Source organism: Dromaius novaehollandiae, chromosome 5 (genome assembly GCF_036370855.1).
Source record: "Dromaius novaehollandiae isolate bDroNov1 chromosome 5, bDroNov1.hap1, whole genome shotgun sequence".
NCBI classification, from domain to species: Eukaryota; Metazoa; Chordata; class Aves; order Casuariiformes; family Dromaiidae; genus Dromaius; species Dromaius novaehollandiae.
The window spans coordinates 35,019,835-35,036,675 of NC_088102.1; the positions used below are offsets into that span (position 1 = coordinate 35,019,835).

At 33.9% G+C, this 16,841-nt stretch overlaps 1 protein-coding gene across 10 annotated transcripts in view; it reads left to right on the forward strand.

Moving 5' to 3' along the window:
- The window catches only part of CDIN1 (CDAN1 interacting nuclease 1), a 131,022-nt gene that overhangs the window by 51,562 nt on the left and 62,619 nt on the right, over positions 1 to 16,841 (forward strand). For 4 of the 10 annotated variants that reach the window (XR_010389378.1, XM_064512425.1, XM_064512428.1 and 1 more), the window contains exons 6-10: positions 2,216 to 2,295; positions 2,634 to 2,683; positions 5,598 to 5,665; positions 10,909 to 10,974; positions 13,883 to 13,988. Coding sequence is in view for 9 of the 10 variants with exons in the window: in XM_064512425.1 (XP_064368495.1) it covers positions 2,216 to 2,295; positions 2,634 to 2,683; positions 5,598 to 5,665; positions 10,909 to 10,974; positions 13,883 to 13,988 (370 nt within the window). In the remaining variant the exon portion in view is untranslated. Of the gene's footprint in view, positions 1 to 2,215; positions 2,296 to 2,633; positions 2,684 to 5,597; positions 5,666 to 10,908; positions 10,975 to 11,463; positions 11,894 to 13,882; positions 13,989 to 14,682; positions 16,111 to 16,841 lie in introns of those variants that run through there. The other 6 variants (XM_064512430.1, XM_064512427.1, XM_064512429.1 and 3 more) reach the window with 3 other exon arrangements.

A 16,841-nucleotide genomic window follows, 5' to 3' on the forward strand; every position in this document is an offset into this window, starting at 1 on the left:
AATAATATACATTTAAAAATAAATTTGCAGAACGTTATATAAGCAGATGTGTTTATTTAAGAAGGATAGTATCTTGAATGCTAGTACAGTGGTGGGTTTTTTAAGGCCGTTTAAAGGCTTAATTTAAAGTCTTTTAGAATGAGTGTGACATCGGCATAATATAAAATTCTGTATGCCAATTCATTTATTACTTTGATACAGGTGAGAATAGAACATCTTGTAACTTTAAATGTGAAACTGAAGTTGCCAGTGTCAGAAGTAAAGAGGGAAGTAGAGAAATATGAACCAATAGCTCTTTAGTCAAAGTAGCGTCTAGCTAAACATTTTACTAATATGAATCTGTGGGGTTTTGCTGGTTTTTTGTTCCGTCATAAAGTAACTTAATTGTTTTGTAAAAAAAAAAAAAAAAAAAAAAAAAAAAAGTCATGATATTTAAATCAGTAGCCCCTTACAGCAGTGAATTCCACTAAATTTTCTTCAGTTATACTCTTCCTTATTCTACGATTTCAGTCAAACCTCTCTATTGGCAAAATATCACATGTTGAAAAGTTTTAACTTTTAACCTTAATAAAGGGCATTTACATGAGAGCCGTGTGTTTCATATTTGCATAGGTTTTATCCTGCATACAAAGAATAGTTTTTTAACAGTGTACAACAGCTAACATAAAATGCCTATATATTATATAATTTATAATAAAAGTAGTGCTTATTTCACATGAGATGAATATGATACAAATGTGTAAGATGGTATGATGCGTCTGGAAGTGTTTGGCTTAGTATCCCATTCTCTTCAAAAATGCTTGAACAAACTTTTGCCGCTCCCTTTTATCATGTTATTCTTTATAACTTTAGCAAAGCCTTTAAGCTCATTTTGGTTTTTATATTCTTTTACATTAGGATATAGTTTTCTGAACAAAATATTTTGTTAAAAATGTTACTTCCAACTGAATGTGATGCTTCTAGAAGACAACATAGGGGAAACCATTGCAATGACTGTCTCCTTTATTTTCAGCACAGCCTTTGCATTACAAACATTGGTTATTACTGCTAGCATTACTGCTTTTATGGCAGGTCACAAATTCCAAGAGTCCTTTTCACAGTGTACTGTGTAAAGATATTTGATTCAGTTGCTGAAGTGAGTGACAATGCTTCCTTTGACATCAGGATTGGTTCCTGAGTTGGGAAAAAATTGGTAAGGAACAGGAGAAAAGTAGTTTTTATGTTTGTTTACAGAAGGGCTGAAGCACACACAGGTTAAAAGAATTTGCCTCAAGTCACACAGGAAATCTTTGGCAAAGCTAGGAGTCTTCCTAGTGTCGAGCTTGGTCTACATGTAAGGATTTGCTGGTATAAATATACCATCAGCTGAACTCTAACAGCAGTTGTTCCCAGGAAGGAGGCAGCTTCTGCTCATACAGTAGTATTGCTTTTTCCCTGAGAGACTGTAAAATGGAATGTTTGATGTTTGTAGAAGGCATTTTTCTAGAATAAAGTTTTTCCAATAATATTACTAATTATTTGGTATATATTCTACATTCATATTTAAAAGTAAAGACCTCTCCTGATTTATGTTATTTTTTCATTGCAATACCAATATCAGTGAATAAAAAACTGATGAAAAGTTCTTCTAAACTTACTTATGGCTTCTTCTGTGTCTTAGCTTTATGCATTTGAAAATAGCACAGGAAGTCATCTACCAATATTTGTCCATATTTTAAATATAGTCAAATAAAGGTGTTGCTGCTAAATAAATAAATAATTTTGAAAACTACTGAACTGGAATTACCAAATCTATAATGTGCTTGGTTCAGACCAAAGGCTTCATTGTTTATAAATTTTGTCTGAATTTCTACATATCTTCTTTAAGGTGTTTTCTTTATACAAAGCAGTTTCCCTAGGAACTGTGCATGATGCTTCTGAGGCACAAACTGTCCAGTGAAATTGAATAAGTAACCCAAGGCCTGATTTCAGAGTGTGCTAATAAAATGCTTTGGTGTTTCAAGGCTATTAGAGTAAATCATATCATAATGGATAAGTAGCTACAAATTCACAGGTCTGTAGTTGCTGTAGTTGCCAGTTGGATGATTTTAAAAAGTATCAATATCATCAGTGTTTTCCTTTATAAAAGTGTGTCTTGCTTCCTGCCAAGTGGATAGTGATATATTTACACTGAGCTAACAGGTTTTTTGTATGTTTTTGTTCTTTATTTCACTAGCCTCCAAGACTCTTATAAATAGTATGTTACGGGACCCTTCTCAGATTCCAGATGGAGTTCTAGCAAACCAAGTCTATCAGGTATTAATCACAGTTGTCTTTTTTTTCTGTGGCAATGCTGTTATCTGCCTAGCAGAGTAAAAGATTTTAAAGCTCATTTAATTACTGTCATCGTAAACTATCACTGAGGTCAGGGTGCACCATAAATGGCACTGCAATATTTGCGAGGAGAGCATTTCACTTTTTAATAGCTTGCTTTTATAGTGAATAAAAGCACGCAATTTTTGTTTTCTGTGATTAAATCTGAACAGCTTCTGATAGCCTTTTTGAGGAAAAGTAATTACTGTTTTTAAGATACTGTTTAACTATAATAGTTTTGTAGTTGCCCATCACTATACTACTTTCTTATTTGTCTGCAGTGTACTGTGAATGACTGTTGTTATGGACCACTGGTGGACTGCATCAAACAGTATCCTTTCCCATAAAATTTTAGGTGCACAATTGACGAGCTTAGACTGTGTGGAGATGTGTCTGGTTTTAACCTGACATAAAGTTCTGCTTCACAAAACACGTTTCATACTCCTCTATTTTACATTCAATCAGCTAGAGGGTCACTGCAGAGCTTTCTCTTATACTGTTTAACAAAAATCAGATGGACAACAGAAAGTTGTCAGTTTGGTGGCTGCACATTTATATGCCTGATTGAACCTTTTTGGTTTTGATTACCTGAAATGTACGTCTGGTTTTCTGTTAACACTAGTTGACCGTGCTTTGAGCAAGGGTTTGGACTAGATGATATGTAGAGGTCCCTTCCAACCTCAACTCTTCTGTGATTACATTACTAAGTTCCATAGATAGTGATCAACATTATGGTATTAGCTTCATTATGAAAATGAGTTTTAATTGGAATATTTTCAAATGTAAATTAAGTTGCGATTGATTGACTGATTAGTATTTTTAAAATTTTGTCTGACATTCAAGTGCAGTTCTTTTACTTTCTCGTCTTCTTAAAGGAAATGAGGCTATCTATGGAAAGGACATTATTTTTGAAGTATGTAGCTTGAGTTTTAGGGTTTCTTTTTTCTTTTTTTTTTTTTTAAGCAATGGTGAAATGATTAATCAGAGATCCTCAGTATCCAGTGAGGCTACTGCGGGAGATCCATACAGTACTGAGTATTCCAGAAAAGATTATAATTTGTTAGGAGTGATACCTGTGACCCAAGATCTGTTTTATAATGTCCTGGAGGAGTTGTTCTCTTATTTCAGTCTGTTATTGAAGTAACAATTTCAAAATCATGACCTTCTACCACTGAGCGCAGTGGCAAGATAATTTCCTCCCAAGCTGTAGGGAACCCTGACACAAATCTCTATATCAAGTTTGGGAAAAGATCTGGATTTCAGCCTGTAGCTGCAGTATAGAAAAGCCATGGTGGCATTTAGGTACGCAGGAGAAAGAAGATACTGACTGTAGACAGTTATTAGAGAAGATTTTTCTCCTTACTTTCCTAACACTTGTTGAGGTTGTGATACGTGCAGTGGTTACTTGAAAATGTGTTCTTTCCATTAGAAATATTTGCCTCTTATCTGCTGCAGGCTCAGTCATGTTCCCATTAGCTTTAATGGCAGCAAGATAGAGTTCTAACTGTATTTGCCAAAGTGTTTTTAATCATATTTTTAAGGATTCACTGAGACTAACCTCAACATTAAACACAGCTCTGTGAAAGTGGATTAATCTAATAAGGTACATTTTTTAAAGGGTCAAAAAGCCTGATATCCAAAATTTGGTGCATAAGATTAGGATTTTTTGATGAACAGTGTGGCTATAGTCTTCTGAAAATGTCATGTTAAAAGATAATACATATATAGGATTACTGATAGTTTTTAAGAAAGAATTTCTCTGCAGCCTAAAAGGTCTTCCCTATTCTCTCCAGATTCTGGTTCAAATCAAGTTATTCAATATAGAACAACATCAGTGAGAGTAATGAAAAGTTTTTCAGTCCTACTTTGGTGCAGAAAAGTTTGGTAATACTTAGCTGTGTGACTATATTATCTGCAAGTATGTTGCTGAATTAGATGTTAATTTTAAGGCACATAAAATAGTTAAAAATCAATTTAAAGTTAAGGTTTTAAAAGCATAATGTCTTCTGAAGGATTGCATATTGATTTTAAATATAACTATCTAATTATATATGCATGGACTAAAGTATGAAGTCAACCTCTTTGTAAATGCCAAGAGGCTATTTTTCAGTAATAGTTCAGATGCTTACGGGAAACTAGGCTGCTGGATTGCATGAGTAGAAAATGGCTTGTGAGGTTATTTACAAGTTTTGTCCCATGGTCATTGCCATACATCAATAATAGGTATTATTATAGACTAAGTCTAAGTGTTTCTGCTTATGGTGCACTATAAATTCTGTTTGCAGTATTTGTCTTACATTTTTGCCATCATTCATTTGCCCTTTTTTTTGTACTGTAAGTGCTAGTAACAGATACAATTTCATTTGATAAAAAATGTGTAAATGTATGAAATGATTACTTACAATTATGGTTTCTGCTGTTCAGCATAAAGTGTTGACAGAAATTAAGTAATTTACTATAATGGTAAGACATTCCATAGTTAAAGTTTGCAGAAGTTATTCTAACCAGAATTAGGAATTTAATTGTGTTTAATACATGATCCTTTATTATGATGATCTGTAAGATTCTTCCTGAAAGTTTCCAGAATAGAATTTTGACCTCCAGGCAGATACAATAAAAATGTTTGATGTGATGACTTTCTACATAATACTAAGAATAGCACATTGGATCAACAGGCTGTCAGTGAAGTGAAAAGAACTTCACTGTAAAATATTATTTTATCCTTCCCTGACATTAGTTCATGCTTCTGAAAAATCAATTAAAAGGATGTTTTGTTACAGTAAGATGTTTCAGATGGATTTAGTGCCTATCAATTTCAGAGTATAAAGAAAAAAACAGTTTGTTTCGTTCTTTGCTGAATTAGAGAATTGATACATACATCAGTAGAGAGTAATTTAATAGCTATTTAAGCACATGTTTTAAGCTCATATTTTATTTTCAGTTCTGGAAAAAATAAAAAGAAGATGGAAAATACCTCTCTTATTTGTACTGAACAAGTACTATATAATGGGTCTCAATTTCGTAAACTTAATGCTGTGTACAATAGACTGATTTTCAGGAAGTGCTAAATGCCTCTGAAAATCCCTTTAATGGATTTCAAAACTTGGTGTTCAAATCATTAATCCCTCTGAAATGAAGATGAGGGCCGATAAATTTTGTCATGAATGAATCATTTACCTGAGATGTTGTTCTGAATTTTGCTCTTTTCCAAAGTAATCTTCTATTTCTTAACCTAAAACTGTCAGCGCGATTGGGCATGAGCATGAAGTCTTGCTGCGAGAAATGCTTTTGGAAAAAAATCTGTCTTTCATAGGTAAGAATCTGTAGTAAAGACTAGCCAATGAATCTTTAACTTCAAAGATTTCAGTGACTGTTTACTTTCAAAAAAAAAAGGCTTAACACACGTTGTATTAGGTGGTAAAGGAAGAGTGAAAAATGATTGATGCTGTAAATGATATCTTGTATTGATTTAGAACTGAGCAAGAACTCAGTTACCTAATACCCTATATATACAGCACATGCACAGGCTTGCAATTAATATTTTATAGAATAAGTAGCTGAAAAAAATGCTTTAATATCTGCTGCAGTATTACTTTTGGTGTCATGAGATATTAGCCATAATCTAGGCCTTGTAAGACTTAAGAGGAAGCACAAGAAATATTAGCTGCAAAATGCTTTATGAATTAAAGAACTGCTAGAAGATTCACTCATTCAGCTCTCTGTGCAGTTTTTGCTGAATTTTTTGTGTCTCCCCACCACCAATGCAAACACTCTTTTCCCAATCCCTATATTTAAAGTTATTTTAAAGAGTAATTTCTTCGAAAGTGATTTTAGTTTTTTTCTTTTAGCCCATACTATATTACTTGTATTTAAATACCATTAAAACAATGATTAGTATTTAAAACATCATTTCCCTTACTGTGATAATAAAGTTATGATGACTTCATAAGTCTTGGATTCCTTATGTGGTAAGACAATAACAAAATGAAATGTTATCTTTTGTTATGGTTCAGCCTTATACTAAATTTGTATGATATGGGAATTTTACTGGTTTTGCCAGAAACTACGATCTCTCCTAGAGCTAGATTTGATTAAGATTTTGGAAACCTTAAACAAATTTTAAAACTTTGAAAGAAGATTTGCAAAGATTTGCCCATATGTTTAAGGAACAGAGTTAGTGTGCTCTTTTATTTTAGAGAAAAATGAAAAAAGAGAGGAATACCTATTGCGTACAGACTTGCAAGTGAAACTATGAAAATGTGAGTAGGCTATATTCCTACTTGGCTATAAGAACAGAGATAGAGGTAATGCCCTTAATCTGCAGTTGGAAAGATGATGTTGAGTTAAAATACTAAAGCAATTCTAGGAACAGTAAGTATAAAACAAGCTGCCAGGAAAGGTTATGGGATCACCTTCAATGAAAAATTTAAGGCTGGACTTGAGAGTCATCCATCAAAATTGGTAAGGGATTAATGAAATCAATCCTGTCACAATATAAGGGAATAGACTAGATGACTCACTAATGGATCCTCAACCCAGCAATTGTCATTTTTTTGGCCTTGTGCAAGTTTGTGTTGTACACAGACCGGATTTAAATTTTAATGATTAATGACCTTTGTTGGGCTTCAATTTTGTCTTTAAAAATAAACTTGAAGAAATTTGTGCTGTCAAATCAAAATGTCCAGAATGGGTTAGCTCATCAGCATATAAAGAGATAAATGAGAAAGCTTAATTTATGATTTACATTTTATGTCTACTGAAGTATTGTTTAGTCGTTATATTTAGATTTATATTTAAGATATGCTAGGTGGTTATATTTATTATTTCTGTGCAATTCATGTGTCTCTCTAAGATTCTGGGTGTGATTAAAAAGAAAAAAGAAAAAGATGTTTTCCTCAGTATCTGCAAGATTAACCCTACTCAACCTCTTTGCAATAAAATCTTTCCTTTCTCAAAAATTAGTTACAAAACTTGAAGGAAAACTCTGGAAAATAGAAGACCTGACAGCATTTCTCACACGTGAACAAATTCAGTCTTTGTTAGGCTATAAGTAGGACTGAGCTCCAGTGCTGAGGAAGGCTTACGATCTAGATTGCTGTACTGCCAATTCTGTTACCTTGTAACCCATGTGTTAGAGAAACGGGATCCATGCTGCCAGTTTCCATGTTAGTGTACTACTCCCTAACAAAGGAAATTCTTCAAAAAATTTAAGAAACTTCCTGTATTGCTGCATTCACCTAGACAATACAGAGTATACTGCAGGAGAAGAAAGTATGGTCAGATGGCACGGTGGTTATAAATTGCCCCAGTATAATCTTGGGGGCAATATGAATCAACTTTTAAGGTCAGGGAGGCAATTTGTCTGTTTCTAGAGCAGTTAGCTTTAGAAGCTTACAGATCAGAAGTAACACCTTCAGATTCACCCAGAAACTGATTGGAAACCTGTGCAAACTAGTAGTTTTTGCATTTTCATTAGGTATTGCTCTTGAAAGGAAAATGTATGCCACTTCCTCTCCATGAAAAACACAGTTCTCAAGTTGTCTTTATCATCTTGTCTTAAGATTTAGGTGATCAATGGAAGCATTCTCTCAAAACAGGCTAGCAGCCTTCACTTCATCAGTGGTTCACTTACCTTACCAAATGCCATTTCTAGGTTCTAGAATTTCTAGGTTTTATATGAGATATGACTAGGTTCTGTGTAAGATCTGAGTTCATCTTGTCTTTGCCTGCCCCAGAATATATTAGGAAAGATGTTAGCTATCATGGGAAGGTATATAACTGACCTTTGTCTAGAATCTTAACCTTTTTTGGCTCTAACCATGATGTCCCAGTAGCATGGGTATAAATCAGGAAATGTTTGACATTTTCTGTGGTAATCATAAATTTGCAGTTGCTGCACGTTCACGCAGGAATGGAAGGATATTTGGTTTCTTTGTTATATCCAGAGACTGGTATAAGAAAAATGGTGTGTTAAATTGTTACGATTGAATGTCAAGATATGGTTAAATAAGAAGCTCCAGTGTTATTGGAAATCTCAACCAGTGGAGAATCTAGGGACAAACTACTCATTAGGGTTGGTCCAACGTGGATTTCAAACCTAAGGATGGATAGATGTACTATCAAAGCTGCTGTGGTCTGGCATTCGGGCAGTCCTAAATCATTCTCATTATCCAATGCAAGGGCTGAAAGGTCTTTTAAGGTGTGCAGAATGGTATCTCTGTGGCTTCTGGACCCATCTGAAACATATTGGAGCTGAAAAGCTTGAACCTTTTTTGTTTTGGTAAGAGGATTTGTTTTAAAAAAACATGTTTATGGTGATTGTGGAGAGTTCTGTATTTTTTTCCCCAAAGATACAGAGGTTCAAAATATTTGAAAGAAGAATAAGATGTAACATATATGCACATATGTTAATGCCAACACATGTCAGTAATAAAGATAGTTTTAAAATATATTTTCCACAGTTTCTTGTAGTACAAAATACAAAGGGGAACCAAGAGAAAACATTCAGCAACAGATTTAAAACAAAAAACATTTCTTGGTCAGGGTGTGCTTTAGAGTCAAATCAATTCAAAAGTAATCAGACAGATTCTTCAAAAAAAGTGTGGTGAAGAGTATTCAAAGTAATACAGGTGCACACTCCAGCTCAGAGACATGCTGAGTCAACATACCAGAAAATTACTATTCTTATATCTGTCCTCATTTTTATTGCTTTTTTTAAGGTCATTTCCCTGAATTTGTGATACTAAGCTCTGTTAGATGTGATGGAAGAGACTGAACTTTGTGTTGCTATCTGTATATTCTTAAATAGTGAAAGCTTCCACCAGGACATCTGATCATCTTTTCTGAACTGTTTTAAACAATTAAGAACTGGTAATAGTTAAATGGAATTCGATGAAATGGGATTCTTTTTTATTCTTATCAAAATTAAGAAATTGCTTAGAACATTAACTCATTTTTATAGTATAGCATAAAACTGTCTATTCATAAGTTGCTTTAAACTAGAGCCTTGTTAATGTAAATACCTTTTATCTATATACCTGATAATCTAAGTTTGAAAAAATAACTAACAACCAAGTCTGACTCCAAATCCAGAAAAGTTTTAGGAGCTCACTGTGATATAATTGCCAAGATTTGTATTTACAACATAATGTACTACTGTGAAGAAATATTCTCAAATTTCAATAAAAATACTACAGCTATCAGAAAGGATAGTAGCTATTGCAGTTTATATTTAATCAATTAAATTAATTATTATTAATTTAATATTAATTATTAAATATTATTAAGTTAATTAATGATGGTACAACTTTCCAAAATTACTAATGTCCTACTTTAAATATTAGTTCACTATTTAAATAAAATAAAAAATTACTTAAGATGTTTATTTTGTGGTGAGAAAGAGGGAAATTTGCTTTAGCCATGTTTAAAATATTTTGATTTCTACAGATGAATTTCTTACAAGCTGTGAATGTTTTTCATGTTATTAAAATATTGCTTGGGCTCAAACTGCTGACCTTTCAGGGTATGCACAAAGTATTCTAAAACTGAGTTCTGAACATTGGCCATGAAACTACTGTCCTAACCTGATAAATGGATTGGAAATAAGCTACCTAACAGTAAGAATGGGCCATTAATTTTAATCGAAGGTGATGTAGAAAGGCGAATAGGATGCATGACAATGTCAACAGCCCAGTAGGTGTTAAGGGACTACACAGCCTTACTTGTTAGTAGGTTGTGCCATTAGTTGAGGTTGGGTGAAGACAGAAAGCCATGTCTGGAATTGAATGACCAGGTCACTCCAAAATCTAATGGAGAAATGGTGTTTCAGAAATACCAGTGTAATAGTATTGGAAAGCAAGGAAAATACTTTAGAAAATACTGAACGCTTTGTGTGCTTTCTTTTTTTTTTAGAACAAGCATCTTATCTTCCTCACTCTGTAGTATTATTTCTTGAAATGCTCCTGAAAGCTTTAATATTCATAAGTAATAGAGTTGTATAGTTAATTTAAGAAAATTTCTTAATCTTTGTATTTTGAGAAATTGGATAAATTCTACATTATGCAGGATGCAAGAGAAATTAAAATTGTGGCTTCTGTCTCTTCTGATAGATGTCCAACTGGAAAAGAAGGATTTTTGTTCTTGTTTTTTAACAACTTTATGCTAACATTAAAATAAAATCAAGAAGGCAGCTACATTTTTGATGTTGGTAGGATTAATCTCAACAAGCTTCTTAGTGTGGGGAGACCCTTCTTTCAATCAGCAAATACATTTCTTTATTTTGAATTTTTTTGGTTATATAATACTGTATGACAGCTTGAATTAATGATGTTTATAATGAAGACATAAAATGCAGAAATGACAAAGAAGCATTTTTATATCCATGCTTCAGGTTTTCTGTGAAGGTTCATTTAATCTGACACAGCATTACGTGCATAAGAAAGATATGTATGACTGCATTAGTAATTCTTGCACTCTTATTTAAAAGAGAGTTAATTATACTGCTTTCTACTTAATAGAATAGTTTTATAAACAATAGTTCTTGTTCTCTGCGTATAGCTGAAGATCAGCTTCGTGCAAAGGGTTATGACAAAACACCAGACTTTATTTTAGAAGTACCAGTAGGTAAGTCTTTTAAAAGATTTCTTATTATTTTGTGTAGAAATGTTTATGCTAAAATATTATGGTTACGTAAGACATGAGAAGGTAAAGTATATTATAAGATCATACAATATTATTCTGATTTTTCAGTAGTTGCCCAGTAGTTGTAAGAAGTTCTAGTTTGCAACACAGCTGTTTGATCATAAGTAATATTCCTCAATGTTTCCTTGGCAGTCTTTGCACATCTTTGCATCATCACCACAAAAAAAAGGCAACAACAAGAACTGCCCAAACCCCACTCCTCTCTAACCTACACTGTCTGTTGTCTTTGTGAACTGAACTCTGAAATACTTATTTTAAACTTCTAGACCTGATCAAATTCAAAGCACTCTTAGAAGTAATATCATTACACCTAAAGATCATGGAGTAAAAGTTTGTCACTGTGCAGTTATTCTTCTGTCACTGCTTAGCATCTAAATACAACCCTATAGATCGCTATTGTTTTTTTAACAGCCTACATAACAAGAAGCGAGAAGATATAAAAGTAGGTATAAAGGCCATGTCAAAGTTCATCTACATGTTCTGGTCATGAGGCCATGTAAATTGTTAAGGTAATCAGATGACCTAGTGGCTGTGCCACGGAAGAAAAAACATCAATGTTCTCCAAGTATAAAAGATTCATAATCACCTTTTGGAAACTGACTTTCAGACCAAAAGACTTCTGCCTCTCCTGCTTAGAACACAGCAACTGTCTATGCAAGTGTGGTTGGTTTGGTTATCAGAAAAAATAAAAAGGCTGAAAGCACTAGGTGAAAGTCATATGCATGACTGATTTTTTTTTGTTCTTGGGATTGACAACAGTTGAGATTCTTATCAAGATCATTGATCCTTACAGTGGTGTAAGAAATTGAATGTATACTTTAAAATGTGTCATTACTCAGCAGTTCTTGAGATACCATCTTTCAACACAATAATCTGTCTTACCCAGGACGTAACCAACTATGCATATGAGAGCTTTCTCAAAAGTTTTGGAAGACCTCCTTCAGCGCCACGATGTTTGTACTCTTTATTAGGTTCCAAAAAAAAAAAGAAAAAAGAAAATAATTACGGTAGTGACATTAAGAAGTGGTTGTATGCACAAAGTAAATAATATCCTTGTAATTGAACTGTTCCATATTTGAGACTGTGGGATTTAGCATTATGATGATCCGCAATTTACTTCTGTCAAGACATGCCTAGAGAGTTTTCAATATCTGCTCCTTTATTTCCATAGCTCTCATCTTTGGAGATTCACAGGAAGCCATCAAGGGCTTGAGTGAGGGAGAAGATTTTTTTTTTTAATTCAATTCTAAAGTTAGCAGGGAAGATTATGAAATAGTTTGGACTTCAATATACAATTTGCATTTGATATTCAGATATCCACTTTTACATCAGATACAGATAACATTTTATCCTGGATATTCAGGAGCCTGATTAGATGAATACTTAATGGAAAGCAAATAGATGGAGTTGATTCTTGAAATGCTTGAGAAGGTACTGTGGGAAAACCCCAAAAGAATTCCTGGGTTTGTAATACTACCCTATTAGATAGAAGGTTAAAAATAATTCATTAATTTGTTTGCATGGATTTGTTACAGTCTCTGAAAATCCATTTGGTGATAGTATGCACTTCCTTCAAATGATTTCAGTCATTTGAGATTGGCAGGAAATAATCTTCTACTTGTTGTCAGATCTGAACTAAGGTCTGTCCTTACATTCTCTTCTTTGTGACTCAATAAATAGCTAGGAAAGGCAAATGTTTCCTAGAAATTACTTTTCAACTGACTCCATAGTTTATGCCTCAGATACTATACCCTGTGGAGTCTAAAGGTATTGGACGAGAGTTATTGTATATGCCCACACAAGTTGGTTACTGATAGCAGAGTAGGTGTGGCATTACAGATCTCAGTGTGCCAACTTCATGAATATTTACCCACAGTTCCCAAGTAATTTTACAGTCTATGGTCAACCACGTGCTGCTGCAGCCTCTTCTAACCTTGCTGTATCGCGCATCTAGGACTGCATGCCCTTAGAGCACCTTATCTCAGGTCAGACTGAGACTAAGACATTAGGGCTGTAAATGCTATAGTGAATCCAATATAAACCAAATGTTTGTAAAGACTTAAATAATACTACCCCACGTTACCTTTGCGGAGACTAGATGATTTTTCAGTGATTCCCATGATTTCTTCTGCGAAAATAGGTTGTCAATCTCAGAGATGACTGTCATTTTACAAAAAAAAAGGAAAAATTCATTAATATTGCAAATTCCCTCCTAGAAGAAATGGGGAGGGACACAAACCAAAGAGCATTTAGAGAAGCTGAAATTCAGAATCACTTTTTTGATATAAGCCTTCTTTTTCCTTACTTCTCCCTGATGAAGCATAGCTGATCTTTCAGAAGAAAGAAGGAACATATATATATGTCTAGGATAACCTTTCTTGCTGTTCTCACACATTCCACTCCACATTGCTGAGAAGTTTCTCTTTTCAGCAGTTTGGCTAACTGGCCCCATTATTTACCAGGAGTCTTCAACTCTTTTTCTGACAACAAGGAAGCAAATAAGGGGAAAAATAGGGCACAGTTGCACTTTAGTCTGGTCTCTTTTTCTTTACGTTCTGTTTACGTTAGAATAAATGCAAATGGAGGACTTCTAGAATAGGGTATAATTAAACTGAAATTATAATAATTATCCATTAAAATATTTTATAGTCATTTTTGAAAAAATATCCAATGTGCATATTTGAAAGATATCTTTACATGTATAGAACTCTGCTGCAAGTATAAGTCATGTGGTAGTTTTGGGGGCAAATAGGGAAGTCACAAATATAGAACTCTTAAAAGCCATGGAGTTTGATTTTCAGAGCTCACTTATTTTCTGCTGTCACCCTAGCTGTTGAAGGACACATAATTCACTGGATTGAAAGCAAAGCTTCTTTTGGTGATGAAAGTAGCCACCAAGCCTACTTGCAGGACCAGTTTTGGAGCTACTGGAATAGGTACATGGCTATTATTTTTCCTTATAGATAGATAGTACTACATTTTAAAAAGAAGTTACTGGAAAAAACACTAATGGCTTTCGTATTAAGCCATGTGAATAAAATGTATGTAACTAGTCTGACATTTTGCATTACATTAATTAGTATGTCAAATTGGAATGCTGAAATATTTGTGAAAAGTTCACATCATAATTGTTTAAATGCGATAGATCATATATGGTGATTTTATAGTGGCAGTAGATAATATGATAAATTATTTTGGTACAGGAGTTGCATTTCAGTTTTTTTAGTACCTGAACTTGGTGGAAATGTCTACTGTGATATTTTAGCAATATCTGCAAGGTGCCAAACTTTTCATAAAATCCATGCAGTCTTACAAGTGGGCTTTGTACATAGAAAATTGTATTGCTCACTCTCATTGTATCTAAGGCAATTCTGTTGCTCTGTGTTGTTTATAAAAAAATATTTTTCTGCATGTTATCTACACTTTACAGTAAAACCAAATATTCTCTTCAAGTTAAAAAAAGATAAGTAGTTGCAGGAACATTAAAGGAGAAATGATTTATGCTGGACAGAATATTTGAACATGTTGATTTTGTTAGTTTAAAGATCTTTTCATTTAAAGATTGTTAAAATAATACTGCTTTATTCTTGCAAAGGTTCCTATGGTATATATTTGTATATCTTTTCATAGTACTAGAAGCCTCCTCACTGGTTAGACCATTGTTGTGGTAGACATCTTATGAAGACAAAATAAAAACTTGTTTGTTCCAAAAATCTGACCATCCTAGACAAGGTACAAAAGATACAAAAGATTGTACATGATACAAAAATGGAAGATACAGAAGTGGAATTGAAGATGAATTATATGGTGGAATACAAAGAAGGAGATAATCTTCACTTGCCAGCATGCTAAGCATTATCAGTGAGGTAAAGGAGAGTTTTAGTGGAGAATTTTTAAAAGTACAAATAAGGAAGTCTGCCCGGTGTTCACAGGAGAACTTCAATGAAATTTGAAGGACAGTGTGGAAGATGGCGCAAACATTCTTGAGCATTCAATTAATAGCATATGCTGACATCAATGGCCAGGCTGTGGCCATCAATCACTGTTTTAGTCAATGTTTTAGTCACGTGTGAAAATGACAAGGTGGAAATTGCTAGCCTTAGCTTGGGAAATACCTTAGAAGCAGCTTCTGTCTGAGACAGCAGAGGAAGGGAAGCCAGTGGATAGATCTTGAGAATAACATGGTTGGAGTGCAGGGTTAGATTTTGCAGCAATGTACTTCATTGATTAAAGAACATCCAGCTATTTGACAATAGAAAAGAGTGGATTGCAGAACTGGAATCTAGGATATGGGAACCTCAGCAAGACAGCAAGACTGTCAGTTGTTGGGCAAAGGTACTATACTACAAAAAAGTTACAGAAAAGAATTTGTGACACAAATAACCAGAGTACAAGACTTTAAAAAAAAAAAAAAGTGAGTATATAATGATATCTAGGCAAACAGTGCAAAGATGCTGATGGACATGGTGCTGAACTAGCACATAAGTCTAAACAAGAAGAAATGGAGCTGCCCAGGTGAGAGGAGGCCATTTGATGTACTGGCTATAATATTTTCTGAAGAGAAAAGACAACACTTGGGGGACTAAAATGTTACCAGGGAAAACCAGTTCCTAAAAGTGAATTTTAATGCAAGACGTGAGCATAAAGATACCAACAAAGTATGGGATGAGACGGGATGAAAGCTAAGTAGACAAATGGGATTGAGGGACTGATCCATTTCATGGTTGCAGGAAAATTGCCAGTGTAAAGTTTAAGTTGTTTCTGACTTTTTTGTACTGAACAAAGTGATTCTTCACTTTTGGTTTGAGCGAGGAAGTACAAAACACTTCAGAATAATGTGTACCATTTGAACCTGACTTTTCTGAAGGAAACTTCTCTTATGCTTGCATCAGTCAACCAAAATCAAGGCAAACTTCATTTTACTTTTTATCATGTAGTAACTAATGTTGAAACTTCAGAAATGGATTAACATCTCTCAGCAATGTTAGTCAAGTAACTTAAATGTTACTAAAGCTAGATTGAATTGACAAGTGGATCAATAAAACTGTTTGGGAATTAGTTTTCAGATTTTGCTGAGTCTTTTCTTATAGTGTTAAAAACAACTATAAAAATGTTCTTTCTTGAATATCTAATAACTGTAAGTTCATATGATGAAAACTAGAAATTCCATTAGTGAGATTTGTTACTCCCTAAATCCAGAATTTAATGACAGTTTAAGAATGGAAATTAGGCAGACTTCTGTTGTTTTTCGTAAGGATCAAAACCTCTTAGTTTTAGTCGGGCCAAACTAACAGTATCATAACATCTTCTGAAATGAGTTCTTAATCACTGTAGCTTCTTCTAATGTAATGATAGTTGGGTTAATGAACAGCTGTGGACAGATTAGGTTGTATGCAGTTTAGATAATCAACTTCAATTGCTCTCTCAAACTGTTTGTACAAAAAGACATAGTAGCTGCCCAAAATGTGGATCAATTTTGAATAATTTAATGAATCAGCCTATGCAAGGATCTTTGAGGTGAGAACCAGTTTCCCAATTGATTCATCTGTACCTGTGCCATCTCCTTTCCTCTTGAAGAAGGCATATAGGTGATCTGGAAAAGGTGCATCAGTTCATAATAGAGATATCATGACACTCAACCCATCGTGTAGGTTTCTGTAAATCTGAACTGTTAGTTGAACCTAAAGCTGAGCTGTTAGTTGAACTTAAAGCTGAATTGAAATTGGAGAGAAAACCCTTAACATCACCTGTTAGATGTGGATAGAAATACGTGTCTAGATAATTTGAAA